The sequence below is a fragment of the Trachinotus anak genome, unplaced genomic scaffold (assembly GCF_046630095.1).
Source record: "Trachinotus anak isolate AG129_WGS33_773 ecotype Australia unplaced genomic scaffold, CSIRO_AGI_Tana_v1 ptg000015l, whole genome shotgun sequence".
NCBI lineage: Eukaryota > Metazoa > Chordata > Actinopteri > Carangiformes > Carangidae > Trachinotus > Trachinotus anak.
Window position 1 is genome coordinate 333,002 of NW_027273866.1, and position 17,147 is coordinate 350,148.

The 17,147-nt window shown below is 43.5% G+C and overlaps 1 protein-coding gene across 1 annotated transcript in view; it reads left to right on the forward strand.

Moving 5' to 3' along the window:
* The window catches only part of LOC139633100 (connector enhancer of kinase suppressor of ras 3-like), a 31,385-nt gene that overhangs the window by 11,818 nt on the left and 2,420 nt on the right, over positions 1-17,147 (forward strand). The window contains exons 2-10 of the mRNA XM_071498518.1: positions 3,155-3,318; positions 7,208-7,410; positions 8,992-9,079; positions 12,724-12,765; positions 13,621-13,740; positions 13,932-13,991; positions 15,049-15,117; positions 15,257-15,403; positions 16,851-16,975. Of these exons, the coding sequence (XP_071354619.1) occupies positions 3,155-3,318; positions 7,208-7,410; positions 8,992-9,079; positions 12,724-12,765; positions 13,621-13,740; positions 13,932-13,991; positions 15,049-15,117; positions 15,257-15,403; positions 16,851-16,975 (1,018 nt within the window). The remainder of the gene's footprint in view (positions 1-3,154; positions 3,319-7,207; positions 7,411-8,991; positions 9,080-12,723; positions 12,766-13,620; positions 13,741-13,931; positions 13,992-15,048; positions 15,118-15,256; positions 15,404-16,850; positions 16,976-17,147) is intronic.

A 17,147-nucleotide genomic window follows, 5' to 3' on the forward strand; every position in this document is an offset into this window, starting at 1 on the left:
CAAAATAATATTTTGGGGTGAATTAAAGCTTTTCCAGCTTATTGACCATGTGATTGCAGTTGACATTGGTGTTGTGCGTCTGTGCCTCTGCTTCACTGTTACACCCACTTGCTCTGGTTTGAGGACATTTGCCAAGTGGTTCACAGAGGCCATAAAACTCCTCCAAAGCGTTTCATCCTGCGCAGGCTTTTGAAAAGCATTCACACAGTCCTCCCTGCTGCCTCTCCCTCCTCTCAATTCACAATAACGTGACACTCTATCTCCTTTACTGCTTTCTCTACCCTTAATGAAAATTGATAGTTTCACTCACACATACACACACCCCAGCAGCCATTGATCAAGGCCCAATAAATGTTTTATAAGCCCCACTGTAAGGACACCCCCTCTTTGACTCAGAAGGTGTCGATGGTTGAGTCCAGAGGGAGAGATTGGTGTGGTATGTTCCTCTGAGGGCCCCTGAATTCAGAGGGAGAGTAACGTATTGTCTCTGTAGCTTACATTTACCCTTATTCTCCATCACTGCTACCATTAAAATGGTGGGTCTCTTTCTCTGACGCACATAAACACACTTACAATTGTTCCATTTCAAAGCAAATGCAGATCAGTTTGCACCCTGAAGTGACCTGAAATTTCTAAACTCTAAGATCAGGGGTAGGATATGTGGGGAGAGCACACTTGCCAGTGAATGAATATAAGTGAAAACAGTCTAGAAGAAAGGAAAGGCCCTTCATTCATCAATTAGTGGTTGCAGATTAATTCCCCCACCATTTCTTCCCAGACCGTTTTCCCATATCTAGTCTGTGTGGTTTTACAACAACTGAGCTAAGAAAAACACACAATGTAAACCTCAGCAGTGTTTTATTGTAAGCTGAACCACAAGTTTCCCTTGTGCACTTTCTTCATGTGTTTGGTGAGGACGGTGGCACTGTTCCACAGGAAATGCCTTCTTAACACAGCAGGAAGGAGAAACTTTGCCCCTTCTGGATCCAAATCTTTGTTTTCATCTAATTATATTAAGTGACTAGCCTAGTGTTTGTACTTGGCTTGTGTTCCCGGCGGCGTGGGCTCAGGCCAGCACTCAGTGCTTTTCTTACAATTCGAAGTGGATTCTTCTGCAGACCGCTGGACAGTCAGGGGTTAAGCTTTAAATTCTCTGAAGTCTTGCTTGGGAATTAGCATGCCAAGGAATGAGAAAAATCTAATGAGCCTAACTGGACTTGACTTGTGTGGCGGCTAATGGTTAACAAGTCATGATGGATTTTCCCTTTGATTCAGTGGAGATGACTTGAGCTCTCAGATATATTTTCTCAGGGGTTGAAAATGCTGTTGTAAGTGAACTGTGGTGCCATAATGGAATTTTAATGGCTTTGAAGGGAGTCCTCTGTAGGTAGCTTGAGTCCTAGGGCTACACAGTGCAGTATCTTCTGATATGTAGTGTCATTGTTATGTGGATTCCTACTATCAATGCACCACAAAGAGCTGCAATAGCACAATATCATGGATAAAGCCAGAAACTTGGCTCCTGCTCTTTGGCTTCTGCTCCAGTTTTATCAAATAACGCCTGAACATTCCAGGTTAGCCGAAAAACCTCAAAATAAAAGCCTTCCATCCTGAAATCGGTTATTACTGTGTAGCAGCTGCATCCATCGACTGCACATGAAAGTGTTCGGGATAACCTTAAAAGCAAACTTAAAGCCCCTGAAAATGACTTCTCTGCTTCCTCTGATTGGCGGACAGGAGTATATGATGTCATATTTTTCTAACTGAGCCCCTCCCACTTCACACCAACAAGAACAGCACCGAAAAAAAAAAAACAGAAATGCAGAAATCTCTAATATGAAATAACCAAAACTTTTCCTTTGAAACTTTGTGTACATGTAGGATCCAATCATTCATAGGAAGGAGTTTTCAGGGCCTTTAAAGCCTCATAACAGTTGGTCTAAATCTTTCTCACTTTAAAACAGGATGTGGAATATGAGCTATATTGTTATTATTTGGTGTTAGTTTTGGTCAGCACTGTCCACCTTCACGCAGTATCTCTCTTTCCCTTATGCATACTCTGCAACACATGCACAGACTAAGTGTCACAGAGGAATGAAGATATGAGGTGCCATTCACAAAAGTGGCTCAGTGGCCAAAGAACACACCCACTGTGTCTTCACTCATAACTACATGCTCTGCATTTTATTTGGATGCCGTTATCTGCTGTGAAGTTAGACGTTCCTAAAGAAGTTCAGCTTTTGCGACTTGAATATCAAACTGGAAAAGTATCTGCCAAATCATACTGAGGAATATTATTTGTGGAGTGTGTGTGTGTGTGTGTGTGTGGTATGATTAGAGTGAGCGAGTGTGTCATGCAGCTGACAGGTCTTTCAGAGAAGCAGGGCGCAGGGCCATGTAGCTGCAGCTGCCCCCTCTCTGTGCGCTCTTTGATGGGGAGAAAGATGGCGTTTACTTGTGCACCCACAGCTCGATGCACACTTGAACACACACACAAAGGCTCGTTCCTCGCTCTGTTGTCTCAACACTACACTGAGGGACACAATGCGTGCATCGGGGGGGGCACGTTTCTGAGTTTGTTTATTGCAATGCATTGCACATAACTCATCCTGCAGTACCAGAGGAGCCTGTTGCAGCTCACGGTAAAGTCGTACGAGTTAAATCATTGTATGTTTCAGAGTCGTTAGGAGCATAACGGTCCAACTCATTTGTTATTGCAGCTCCAAATAGTAGCAAGGGGACGCCCCTGACACTAGGACGTTTATTGAAACACCCACACCCACACCCACACCCACATCCACACACACACACAAATATAGCCATCCATTGTTTAACCAGCCTAACAGACTTAGAGGTCTCAGCCGTTACTCTGTTTATGGTGTGTTTGTCTACCTAGCAGCAAAGATAGCAGTCCCACCTGTTCCTTATCTTCGCTGTGCACACACACACACTTACACACAAAATTAGGACACATCCTAAATAGACAGGTACAGCAGTTAAGCTAAAGATAGCACTGTTTTTGTTTTAACTGGGGCGAAGAGCCGCTCGCAAATGACAGTTGAGCTGAACCTTTCCAAAGCAGCAGGCTGATTGTATTTTTGATGTTTGTCTAACGAGTCCTCCCCTCTTTGCCTTTTTCATCTTGTGTACCCAGGTTTGGATGACAGCCTGCAGCAGTATGTGAGCAACTTTGAGCGGGAGAAGATCAGTGGGGAGCAGCTACTGAAGATCACACATCAAGACCTGGAGGAGCTCGGCGTGGCCAGGATCGGACACCAGGAGCTGGTGCTGGAGGCTGTCGATCTGCTCTGCGCTCTGGTCAGTAAATCTTTGCTGCCAAGAGTGTGTTTGGCTCACATATCTGTGGGACGTGACTGCACCGTATCTTCAGAAAGGTTTTGTAACGGAGCATGGCCTCCTCTGGTCATCACCCACCCACCCCCCCCCACCTCACTCCCTCCTTTCTCAGTGTCCGTATTCACTAAAAACTCAGCCTGTAGTTTCTGGTTCGGCAGCTAAAGGAAGCAGCGATGCATAAGGGCTCATCAAATCCCACACGGCTCAGCGGGGTGTGGAGGCACCACAACACATGAAGCAGCCCGGGGACACTGGGGAGCAGCAGTGTCACAGAAGAGGATAGATGGGGTCAGAGGGGCCCTGGGCTGGATTTGGCAGTTTGAAGCTGTGGGAGATTATTACAGGCAGTTAATGGTGGTTATCATGTAGGGAAGAGTGACAGTTTTAGCTGCACGTGTAAAGTCTCCTTCACACACAAAGCAGCATTCATTCTAAAGCTATATTTGTTTTAGGCTCCATTCTCTTCAGGCTAAATGACAGACATGTGGGAAAGTCAGTTTCATCCCTACTACTCACCTGATTCATCTCTCTTGGTTCAGTTAAACGCCCCCTGTGTGGCTCTTATTCGTCACTCTGGGAGCAAACCAGCTGACCCACTGTTCATCATCACAACTGCCAACAAAAATGTCTCTGCCTTCAACTAGCGAGCATAAAAAGAGCGATGAAAACCGTCCATGCTCCAACTGAAAGAGAACCAGGTTTTCAAGCAGATGGGATCGATTTGAAGTTTTATCACTTCCTGTGCCATAAAAGTCCCAGATTGTGGTCACAGTGTCAGCATCTCTGCCTTTATGCTCTCTTAAAATGCTTTACATTAATTGTTTGGGGCAGGGTTATTTTTACTCTGAAGAAACTTAAAAGTTGAATCTTTTCTCTCCCACATCAGGCTGCGTCTTGTGATGATGGTGATCTGAAAGCTGTAGGTGACACGAGTTTGAATCAACTCATTTTATGCCTGAAAAACATGTGACTTGCCTCAGCACACCGAAGCTGTGAATGGGTTTTCTTGAATGCTGAGTAAAGCAGATACAGATTTGAGATCTCTCTTCCCTTTGACCCAACTTTCACTGTATCAACACACACACTCCTGTTTCTCCCATTGTTTCTCATTGTGCAAAAAGCGAAGCTAAGCAACCTGTCCTCTACCTGACCACAGTATCTTCCATACCTATAACCATGGGAATGGACACATGCAAGCACATATGGTTGCCTTTTTGTTTTGATAGATGTACTCATCATAGAATATATACCATATGGTACATTCTGTGGGCCATAACCTCTTTTACTATCACAGTAATCAGGCCCAGATTTTTGTTCACCCCTAGAACCTTTACATCAACTCAGTAACTTCTTAAGTAATTTTCCTCTTGAGCTGCATCATAAACATGGCTTCTTAAGTGCTGCCTCAGCTTGCTTTCGTTATGTGAAGTAGGTCCCTTTTCCTTATGCAGTTTAGCAAGGAAGTATTTGACGTGTTGTACTATCACCCCCCCCCCCCCCCCCTCTTTTCCTTGGAATGCTGGACTCTCTGCAACCTTTCGCCTCTGATCGAAGCAGCGCGGCTTAATGTTTTATGTCCGTTAGGGGTTTCCTTATTAAGAGTGAGGCCTCAACCTTCCACTGGCCTCTTGGGAGGAAGTGAGGCCCCCGATTCAATTAGCTGTAACTGTGGCAAGGTCACTGCTACCGACGGGAACCCAGGCCACCAGCACCCGAAATCCCCCACACTCTTAAGACACCCCCCACTTGTTTACTGTTAGTTCAGACACGTCCTGTTGATGTTGTCACATATATATACCGGTATATATTTTTTTTTTTTTCTTTTTTGCCTTGAATTTTAAATATTTATGCATGTGTACACAAAATAAAGATTTCACCATCATAATACCTTCATGACCTAAATCATGGTGACCGATGGCCTAATGTACAACCCCCACAGCCCTTTAGGATGCATTTATACTCATGCTTCTCTTCCACCCAAAAGCTATCAAGACCAAACTGCTGTCCGGGGAAAAGAAAGAACATTTCAATTAATTTTACTGGAAGGCCGTGATGTCTTCTGCAGAGTCAGTGTTGAAACCCAACACTTCTTTATTTGTTCTCAGACCCCAGTGGCCCACTCAGAGACGAGCGCCTCATGATATTCACACACACATTAGCTGCGTCCAGCAGCCATTGAACATACAGTATATGACGGATCATCTGGCCGCAGAGCAGCTGTAAATGCATTTTACTATTGCCAAGGGTATAATGTAACACTCAACCTGAGATTGCACATTCTAGTAACACACACACTGTTCAGGCTGCAGACATTTGTATCTTTATAGTCAAGTCAGATCCATGTAATGCCTGTGGCAATGGCAGGAAGTGCTGTGTTGTGATAGCCAGTCTCCATTTCTCCTGAGGACACTTATATCAGTATATATTTCCCTTCAAAGAGCCCCAAGTAGAGCCTACATTTAAAAAAAAAAAGCTTCTGCCATCTTGATTCTAGATTAACTGTAAGTCTATAAAAAGGCACCAAAAGAACATAAATTTGGCTTTAAATGTTGCTGAGAATGAAAAATTGTATTGATTGAAACCACAGATTTTTGCTCAGACGTGGGTTTTAGCTCAGCTGGCAGTGTGGGACAAAGGCTCCCTGGACATCTGTGGGCCAGTCAGAGCTGCTGTGACTGTGTGATTAGCCTGCTAATGAAAAAGCCAGGAGAGAGGTTTGATCTGGAAAATGCTCGCACTGCCTTTGTGCTAAAGTTCCACTTGTGGACAGTGTGAATGGCTGAATGAGAAACCAAACCATCAAATGACTTCTTTCCTTTCTATTCTCTGATCATGTTTGCTTCTCTTTTGTGATGTTTCAACAATTCATTTCATGTGGAGTGTGGCATGAGGAAAAACTGCCTACAGCTACTGTTTGACTAGTCCAGTTGTTCCAGTGACTCCTGGATTAAAATGAGTGAAGTGATTTGTATGTTTTTTGAGCACATGTTGGAGCGAGGCAGTGGAATAAAAGTAGACACTAACCACTTGCAGACCTCCTTCGTTGTTTGCCAAACACATGCTTTTTTACTCCCTGCAAAGCATATTCAGCTTCTGGCACATCACACACACAGCAGCGTTGCTGGCAGCGATGCAACACCATGCAAGTTGATATTTACCAGGACAAGAGCCAAGCTGCCATTCCTCTGTTTACCTTTAACACACACCCATTTACTCAATCAAAACACTGACAAGACTTTAAAACCAGCTCTTCAAAATATTTGACAAGTGGTGATGTTCAGCCTCACACACACACACACACACACACACACACACACACACACACACACACACACACACACACACATACTTCACTGTCCAACAAAGAATATGCATCCTGTTGCAGCTCAGTACCCTTCAGTAGTCTAGTTCACAGCTGTACTGTATACTTAGTGACCCTTGAAGACACAGAGCTTTGCTGCTTTGTGCATGTGAATAACCTATAAACAGAGGAATGCAAAAGCAGGAAACAACCCAGGCTCAAGAATGCAAACTTTGCTCTGCTTGATAGGAGTCAGGTGATGGCACGTGTACGCCCTCGAACTAATCTGCGGACTGAGGGGAATTTCATGCCTGTGCTGTCCTCACAGACAAGTGCATTTAAATCATATCTGTCAAAGAAATGATTACAGCCATTCAATGTACAGGAAACGACATGTTTTCCAGGGGGGAAAAAAGCAAGTACCTCCCAGGACGAGAGTGTGAAAGAAGAGTTATTTGCTTTGATTTGAGTCTGATTGGTGTGAGTGTGCGTGTGGTGCACGGTGGGTGTGGTGCATAGTTAAAATTGTGTATTAATGCACCATTTCAGAACTATGGAGTAGAGACGGACAACTTGAAGAATCTGGTTGTGAGGATGAGAGCTGCCACCAACAGTCTACACATGGCCACGTCTGATCGTAGAAAAAGCCCAGCGTATGACAGCGGCACCTCCCGCAAGCCTCCCAACGACTTCCTTACCTCCGTGGTGGAGCTGATCGGAGCTGCGAAGAGCCTCCTGGCTTGGCTCGACAGGTAATAAGACTTTCTCGCCACCACCTACCTGTATGCTGTGAATCAGATCAGATATCAGAAGGGCTGCCATAAGACCAGTGCTTAAACCGGCTGCCTACAAAAGCAGATCTCACACATAAAAAAACATTAAAAAAAACATACTTAATGTGTACAATATGTGAGCATTGACGTTGGTGCTCAACATCACTGAATCTGGACCAAATCATTCTTCATTTGGATATGATGGCAAAGCAGATGCAGACATTCATTTCTGAATTTCTATATCCCCTCTGCTCTCCCCACGACCTGCTCCAAAACACATTACACCATAAAAGCAGAGCATATTAAGCAGGTTGCCAGGATTAAGTGTTAGCTGGCTGAAATTAAGCTTCTCTTTTTGTGGCAGGCTTGTGTATGGTGACATCATGATTATACATGGTAGTTGTGATGTTGAGATGAGAGCAGAACAACAGTCTTCAAAAGAGCTGTGCTTAATGTTGAATCAGTGCCCAGGTGATGACGTCAATTCACATTTTTTCATGTTGCCATTGAAGAAATTGGTTTGTAACTGTTCATTGAAAATGCATTTTTACAGCACCCCATACTGTCTTAACAAACAAAACCTCTTATGCTTAGGCCATGTCCACACCACTATGTTTTAGTTTTAGAACGCTTCTCTTTTGCCACATTTAACAACAATGATGTAGGCGCTCTCGGTCGCTCCTTGGTTGGGCCTCCACTACCAGTGGTGAAAGCAACAGGAATAATGAATTACAAGGGTTACTGACCATGTTGTCTTGGCTAGCCACTGTTGTGCAGTTCCTGTTTACACCAGCTTGTTCATGCCAAGTGTACATGAATGATCATGCATGTATGTGTTTTCAGGTGTGTTAGTATGGACAGAGATCGTTTGAAAAGGTATTAGTGTGGATGTGGCCTTAGTGTTATGACGGCTTATGGCCTCAGACCATAGAAATAGATCTACCTGAGCACTTTCAATAATGTTAATATATTTTTATGCATTTCTTATGTGTTGTTGTCCAGTCACTAAGTAAGCAACAAGTTCTGGTACACAGGCAAGGCTCAGGAATCCTTTATTTTGATTGCGCCCGACCAGTCGTTTGCCTCCGGATAAAGCAGCTGCCATCCTCATGTCAGTCTCCTGCTCTCTGGTTGTTTTACTAAAGATTTTATTCAGATTTAATCTAATGCAACAAGTCCCTCTGACGTATTTCAAGGACTGCTTGGAGGTTCAGGGCCTGATGTTTTGGGGTTCATATGTTTTAGATGGAGTCAGGGGAGAAAAAGAGACAAAATGGCAGCAGAATGGTGAAATTCTTCAGTTACAACCAAGTCTGTCTGTGGCCAGTCACCCAAACACAGTAATCAGAGTAAGGTTCACTGAGTTTGCTGTATTATAGCTGACTCCATGTTACTAAGTACTAAGGACTTGATTACTTTGGATACTAATATCACTGTTGTTCTATATATAGATTTTAGAATTGTGCAGTCATCCACTTTGAGCAAGACAAATTTCAACACAACTCTGCAGTGCATCACTGATCCCTAATGTTCTCCCTTTCCTTCTTTGTCTGCTTGCAGGACGCCTCTTACAGGGATCAGTGACTTCACAGCCACCAAGAACAAGATCATTCAGCTGTGCCTGGAGCTCACCACCACAGTTCAACAGGTCTGCATGCTAGTTAGTTCAACAGCACGCTTGTAGCCAGCCCCAAGGAAACAGACACACACACAATAGCTTTTTCCACTGAGCACATACCAGCTCAGGGGCACAGACATGCAGGATAAAGTATAGGAGAGGAGAGTCATGGGAAATGTGGTCTGGCAGCCATGACATGAACCTGAAGCCAGCAGTCTGAGCACATTATTGCAAATGCTGATGTTTTTCTTGGGATCTCTTCCTCCTCACGCTGGCTAATAAGGAGACCCCCTTCGTGCGGGGACGTTTAATGGTAAACACCGCTTTTGTGTTTCCACTTTTCATAAAAACGGCTGGCGCTCTTTTAAAGGTGCCTGCCAACATTCCCCAGGCTGCCGTTCCTCCCCAGCCATGTGGTTCCTGTTTTTGCTTCTCCAAGATGCTCACAGTAGGAGACCAAACTGTCTGAAAGCACTTCCTGTGCGTAGGTTTAATGCAGGGATGAGGAGGTGGTGCATTTGCCCGCCAGAGAGATGGCTAACGGTTAAAACAGAGCATCAGCAAACATCCACATCCACTTTATTTCTGAACTTTCTGCATAGAGTTGCTCTAGCGTTGCATCATGGCACGACTGGGTGTCTACTTCTGTCAGTTTCATGCAACCAGCAGTGGCTGGTCATACATATGCATTAAACAAAGGCAGCTGGTGAGTGGCTTTACCTTCACTATCAAATCCATTAGCTTGTACGTATAATGTCTTCTCCCCAAAGGTTTTCTCTTCAGCACAGCCCAACAAGCAACTCCTTTTACACCGCCAGTGAAAGTGAGACTGAGACTGCAGGTGTCGTTTTTAGAGGGTTATTGCATCAAAATAAATTCCTTTCCCAGAGTGCCTATTTCCTCACCAGAGTCTGGGATTTCAGTGCCTCTGGTGATTTACTGTTGGTGTCTCGGTCATGGTCATCCAGGAGAGAGGGGGTATACATTTCCCACACTGCCACATGAAGCAGAGAGGTTATGGTGTAGAATAAACCCTTGATAGGTGCTGAAAGAGTTTTTTAAGAGTGGAGCGATTTGTTTCCTCCAACAGCTGGAGGAGAGATGTAGTTTGGTCCCCTGTTAGTTTTAAATGAACTCATTGTTGATTGTAATTGTACAGAGCTGCAGAAACACTGATGAAAGAGGCTTATTTCCAACTCACTCCATCATTTAAGAGCCTGAACTTTCAAACCCAGCTCCAAAATTCTTGACTCTGTATCTCATTTCTTCTGACTTTTGTTATGTTTTTTTTAATAATATGCAGGCAAGCATATGAGCCACTGGTTAATAAAATAGGTTGCACAGGAGACTGCCTCAGTGATTAGTTTTATGATGGGGGAGGACAGCGTGAGGTTTGCCCAGCTCGTTCATGAACTTCAGCCAAGAATTAGGGCTTTTCAGATCACACAGTTTATGTGTTCTGCTTGAATGAAGCCTGTGTGTACACACACAATGGGACACGGCCATAAAACTGTGAACGCATCACCCATCTTGGCTGACCTGTCTGCGTGAAGGTCATTCTCTTTCAAAGAACACATTTTTCATCGATCCCTCGTGTCTTTTGTCCGTGCTTCCCACTCCTGAATTTTTGGATGAGATATGTGGCTTATTTCTCTCTATTTTTTGTAGAAAAACAGACAGAGATTCCATTATGAAGGCCAAACACTGAACTTCAACAAATATATCCACCATATATTGATACTGTATGAAAACAGGATGTTAGAAGGCCAGGTCTTAAGTATTGCAGTCCATGGCCTTTATTTCACTCCAGTGCAAAGTGCAGCTTTTCTCCAGGTTCCCGCACGGTGCCAGCACTCCTCTCTGTGGGCCACTCCATTGCTCGACCATGCAAATCCGCTCTGGTGGCAGATCAAAGGCCCAGAGAGCTGCACACAGAGTCATCTGATCCACACCGGCTGTGGGATCAAGTCCATAACGTGCAGGATCAGTACACCCAGGGAATTGTCCCTCAGCCTCTCTCACTGCTTAGTCCTGATCTGACTCCCATCTACTAGAAGGACTTTAGGTTTTCACAAAGATATGGGATTATTTTGGATATCACGAACAAATCTTAGAAGCATTATCCGTGATATTGTTTTCACATGATTTCGGTGGTACTATGAAACAAGAGAAATGTTCTGTAAATGTTAAAGCTTGATGGGAGATGTGCCAAGCCGTGTCTGCAGCACAAAATGATACTGTTCTGTTTCACGACCTCTAAACATCAAAATATGTATTTTTAGCTCATCCCTCTTGGCTCAGTCAACAGTGGAGTCATCCAAACATGGTCCAGTCAGTAAAGGAAATATGCAGTTGAATGTTTACACAAGCATAGCCAAATTCTTCCTAAAACCACCACATGTTGTTGGCTGACTTGAGAAAATATATTGTATGGAAACATAATTTTGGGACAAATATATGCCAAATTAAACCTGGTATAATTGTCCTTTTTCCTACTTATTGTTTATGTAGTTTTTTTATTTTTCCCCAAAGTCAGAAAGATATGGTACTTTACCAAAGGAGCCTAATCCTTCAAACAGGCACTCAAACACAGATTAAAAACAATACTTAGGAAGCATAGGGTGTACTCTGCGATGAGAAGCCATCGCTCATGGCCACAGACAGTCATGCAAACATTGTCCATGCAAACAAACCAACAGTATGACAAGCCAAATGCATTTGAAAACAGATGCTCGCCTTTAGCCCAGTGGAATGTGCACACTATGGAAATATGGAAAAACTTGCCTGACCCCCCCATTTGCTGCCTGCACAATGGATTTATAAAAAACAACAGAGCAGGCTTTGTACATGGCACATGCCTGTGCATGTCACTAATATTGTGAGGGCCACAACACCAGTTTCCCTTTATTTTGCATCGACAAAGGCTTGTGGCTTGTGAGGGCTTTCTGTGCTCTCTGCTTTTGACAGAAGTACTTCACCTGTGTTTTGATGGATGACTTCCCTTGGGGCATTCCCAACATAAAGCCCCTCCCCTCCCCTCCCCCACAAATAACGCACCGTGAACCCTCCTTTCAAAACCAGGGGCCCTTTCACCACCAACAACACAGTTGTCAGGGGAGGCTGTTGCCTCAGCTGTGTCCAGTCCAGCTGCAGTCTACCAGTCCTGTGTTGGGGATAGTGCTCGGTATCCCAGCTGACCTTGCACATTTTATCAGCGCTTCTCTCCCCCAAAAACAACCAACATCACAGCTACTGTGTCCTGTCTGACTTGAAGAGACCAATGCCTCCACATGTTTCCAGGAAACCAGAGCACTATTTGCATGAGGGCTCTCTGAACATCACTACATGTTTTCCCTCACCAAGTCATCTGCATATTCTGTTCCTATATGATGAGTGTTGTGGTCTTTAGGTTCCAATGTAGTTTACTGAACCACACAGGCCATTATGCAATTATAGCATCCCCAGAATTCAGGCAAAGAGGTAATTTGAAACTAAAAGCTGTTTATTTGTGGCTCTTCTCCATTTCTCTCAGTTCTATATCTGGAATGCTGATTATATCGTATTTACCCAACCCCTATACTTTTTCTCTCTCTAGCCATTGAATAACCTCTTCCTCTTCCCTGTTGTTTACTGCTCTCAAGTCTCATCTGTCATCACTGTCTTCTCTGCAACAGGACTGCAGTGTTTACGAGATGGAAGAGAAGATCCTTGAAGTTGTAAGTAAACTTGATCTTTTCTCTTTGTTTCCTAAAATGTAAACTACAGAAGACCCAGGATTTCCTGTATAAGGGGAAAAGGTCTTTTTTTTCATAGAGATTGTATGACATGCTCTCAGCAGCAAGGGCAGTTTTCTGGGTGAATAGAGCAGACAGGTCTATAGGATTGCCAGTGGAGGAGGCAGCTCTAACCCGCCCTGGCCATCAATCAGTGTTTCCTGTTGTTAACACTCTCCAGACTACTTAGGCTAACACTGGGCTTCCTCTAGCACTCTGTCTCTCTCTCAGACAGGTGAACAGTAGAGCTGATGCTGTGTTTGTAAGATTTTGCATTGTCTTGCTCTTGTCTTTGTTCCCAGCCTGTGCTGCATCTTATTTTCCTCACAGCTCTTTCACAGCTCTTCCATTTACAATGTACACCATGTGTTCAAAACAAAATGCATGTGCCACAGCTGAGGCCCCGAAGCAGAAAGAAGGGTGTGTGTGCACAGGACTGATTTTAGTGTTACGTCCAGTTAATAGCACACTAACGGTCCCTTTTAGCCCATTAGGCCTTACACTAAACATGAACACACACACACACACACACACACACACACACACACACACACACACATACACAGAGGCATGTACACAGATAGTAAGACAACACACTGATGAAAGATAGGTAAGTAGCAGTGTAACCTGACTTGTTCAAACATGTAAAGCACACAATACCTCTACTGGTTATCAAAGGCACAATACAGCATTAGAGGATTTAACACATCACTGATAATCAAAGTGAGAAGTTTGCTGGAGTCTTGTGCTTCTTATTTTATTCATGGATGCATTTTGTTTTTGCCTTCTCCTCTGCAGTCGAAGATTTTGAACAGCATCTGTGATCAGACCGTGAGAACAACCTCTGACCCCCTGATGAGCCAGTCTGCCTGCCTGGAAGAAGTCCAGCTGACCAATATCAAGCCCGGCGAGGGTTTGGTAAGGAATGCTGGGAATTTTTTTTTTCACCCCTAAACTTGCTGTCTCGAACCAGGAATGCATGCAGTGTGTGTCAAATTGTGACCCTCACATCTCTGTCATACATTTGTCTCCCCCTGGGAATATTGTATTTTACCAAACCATATGTAAGGCTGTCCTGTTTTATTGTTTTGTTTTGTTTTTTGGCCTAGGGGATGTACATCAAGTCTACCTACGATGGGTTACATGTCATCACAGGAACCACAGAACATGTAAGTATAACACTTTGTTGACCACAAGAATACACTTTTACTGTAAAACTTGGATTAGAGGCCGAGTCCCATTTAAACAGCAAGTCCTTTTTACCAGCCTGGTATGGCTGCACATTTTGTCAAGTAAACGCAAGTCTCAATTAAATGCCTGGTTCTTTGGATATGATGTTGCAAGAGTAAACAATACTTGCATTCAAAAACCATGGCAGCAAAGAGAAAAAGGTATAACTTGGAATTTAAGTTATCAGTTTAATTATCAAATTTTCTCATGCGAAGCAATTAAAGGCCTGCTCCATGTAGATGCCTGTCCCAAATATAGGCCAGTTCAGTTCAGTGACTGAAGCAAATAAAAGCCTGGGCTAGTAATTGAAGTCTGACGGTAATTACTGACAATTAGTTATGTGCTCCTTACTCTTCAGAACAAACTTTTGATATGAGTTAAAAAATCCTTCTCCGCCTCCTATACTCCTATACCCCTCTACACACTGAGTTACTATATCTGAAGGCGTGAAGAACTACTCATCTGTAAAGGGAATAGTTTGTTTCTGCATCCCAGTAACCACTGAATATCACAAGCAGCATCCACGAAAAGAAGTCCCCCCAAAACACACACACACATACACACACACACACACACACACACACACACACACACACACACACAAACTCATACACTGATACAACCAGTCAGTGACTAATGCAGCAGCATCACTGCCACGGTTGAATCCTCACACCTCCGGTCCTTAATTGTGATTCAGGACCTGAATCATCAGCAGTAATGACTAGTTTATCCCGTGTGACATGAAAAACAATGGAACTGATATTCATCAACACAGAGTTGTTTGAATTTTCTCACGATTTCAAACTTGAAGTGTTTTTTTTCATCTTTGAATGGGAATGAAAAGGCAGAAACAGTTGTAATCAGGCAGAATGACACTAAACTAGCATCTAATTTCCGCAAGATTTGGTTTATAAGTTTTGTGTTTGCAGCAGGTTCATTGTTGTAGAAATGTTGTCTATCAGGCTTTGAGCTTATAAGTGTATGTTTGTTCTTTAGTCGCCTGCAGACCTGACCAGGAAGATCCATGCAGGTGATGAGGTGATCCAGGTTAACCATCAGACAGTGGTGAGAACCTCCCATTTTTTAGATACACTGTCCACACATTTCAACATACATAGTGATAAATAGAGCGTACACAATAAGTATTATTGAAATTGACTGTGCGTACATCTGTGTGTGTGTCTTTTCTCATCCTGTTCACCAGGTGGGCTGGCAGCTCAAAAACCTGGTTGTCAAACTGAGGGAGGACCCCAAAGGTGTGGTTCTACTTCTCAAGAAGAGGCCGACAGGCACAACAGGTTTCACCCCCGCCCCACTCAAGAACATGCGCTGGAAGCCCCCAGTACCTCAGGTACATACACACATGCACACAAGCACACACACTTGCTCCTTTCATCCCTGAAAGTTAACAAAAGCCTCTGTCATTGTCAGCCAATTATCAGATTTTCACGGAGTCGGTTCCAAAACAGCAAGTTTAGACAAGTGCCACGGAGCCACCCTGAAAGTGCCGCCAGCTCAACTCAATACAACATTGAGTTTTTTGTCATGCAAAGCATCAGAGGCAAACAAACAAAGTCTCATGATGTCATGTCAGTCTGGGAGATAAAGCTGCCAGCGTATAAGTGTTGGAGTCTGGTTAGATTGTATCTGGTTTATTAGAAACATATGGCCCAGATGTTGCCAACAAAAGATGACAATAGGCCTTTGGATAATCCACATTATTTGTGTTTACTCTATTACTCTACTATTTTCAAGAGAAAACACCCCAAACGTCTATTGTTCAAAGAAGACCCAGGGGTAGCTGATAAATATTGTGCTGATAAGGTTATGTGACTGTAATCCAATTTGCCGTTCTCCCTCATGTGAACACATTAGGCTTAGCTTGGCTTTTAACCATGTCTCTGCACCTGAGTCCCCGCTAACAGGGAGACAATAACATCATTGTAAGCTTAAGCTACCAAAATTCAGACTCTGGCATTGTCTTATCTTGCGAAGCCTGTTTTTGGTTTTATAGCCTCAGAAGGCAAGATGAGAGGATATCAGATAAGAGTGGGTTTTCTCAAGACAAAAGAGCCTCTCAGCAGAAAGGTGGCCAATGTCAACATGTCCACCAGCATCTCGTTTTAACAAGCAGACAGAGGTATCAGAGTTAACCATCTCAGTTTATCTGTGATAATAACGCCCCAGAAGGCAAAACAGAGACAAATCACACACCGTGATTCAAGATTGAATGACACCGGCTTTGTACTACTATATAATTTGTACACGCTGGAGCTATTTGGAGAAGGCAAGGGGGGGAATGATTCATGAGATCCCAGATCGAATGTTTAATTTGCCATTAATACATCACATCTACTTTTCTGTACTATCAGTTGTATCATTTGTGTCTGATGAGAATGGCAGGGTAAACTGAGTCGAGGACACAATGTTGTTGAGTGTTGGGAAACATAACTGTGGTAAATGAGTGCAGTTTTAAGTACATGTCTCACAGGCTATTTTGGACTTGACTTACAATCTTTCCATACCTCAAACAAGAAGGTTTATACACACAAGCACTTAAATGTTTCACCACTTCTGGTGAGCTCCTCCCAATTGCCAGCAAGTCCTATTCAGTCTTAATTTAAAAGAAACACAAACTGTAGAGAAAAGCAAGCAATGACTTAAAATGTTCTGAATTCGTTTTCAACAGTAAACACATTTATTTACTGATGCGTAACTGAAAACCTTCTGTCACTGATTCTTTATTGTATGTGATGTTGGAAGTTTTCACTGATTAATGCCGATGATGTCTTTTCCAGAACAATTCCTCCTTGATCAGAGCTCAGTCTCCCTGCGGCTCAGCTAACGGAACAACCAAAAAAGAGAAGCCAGCCATTCTGGATTTGTACATCCCCCCTCCCCCTCCAGTGCCATACACCCCACGGTGAGCTGTCCTACGTCATTTTCCAAGCTCAGTTTTTAACAGATAAAGTTTTATCCAATGAGTTGGGTTAAAGCAAAAGTTAAAGCATCAATTATAAGCTACAAAACAACTTTAAGAACTAACAGCAAGAGTGATGGAGGCCAACTTCCACCCCGCTGTAAGCGATCGAGTC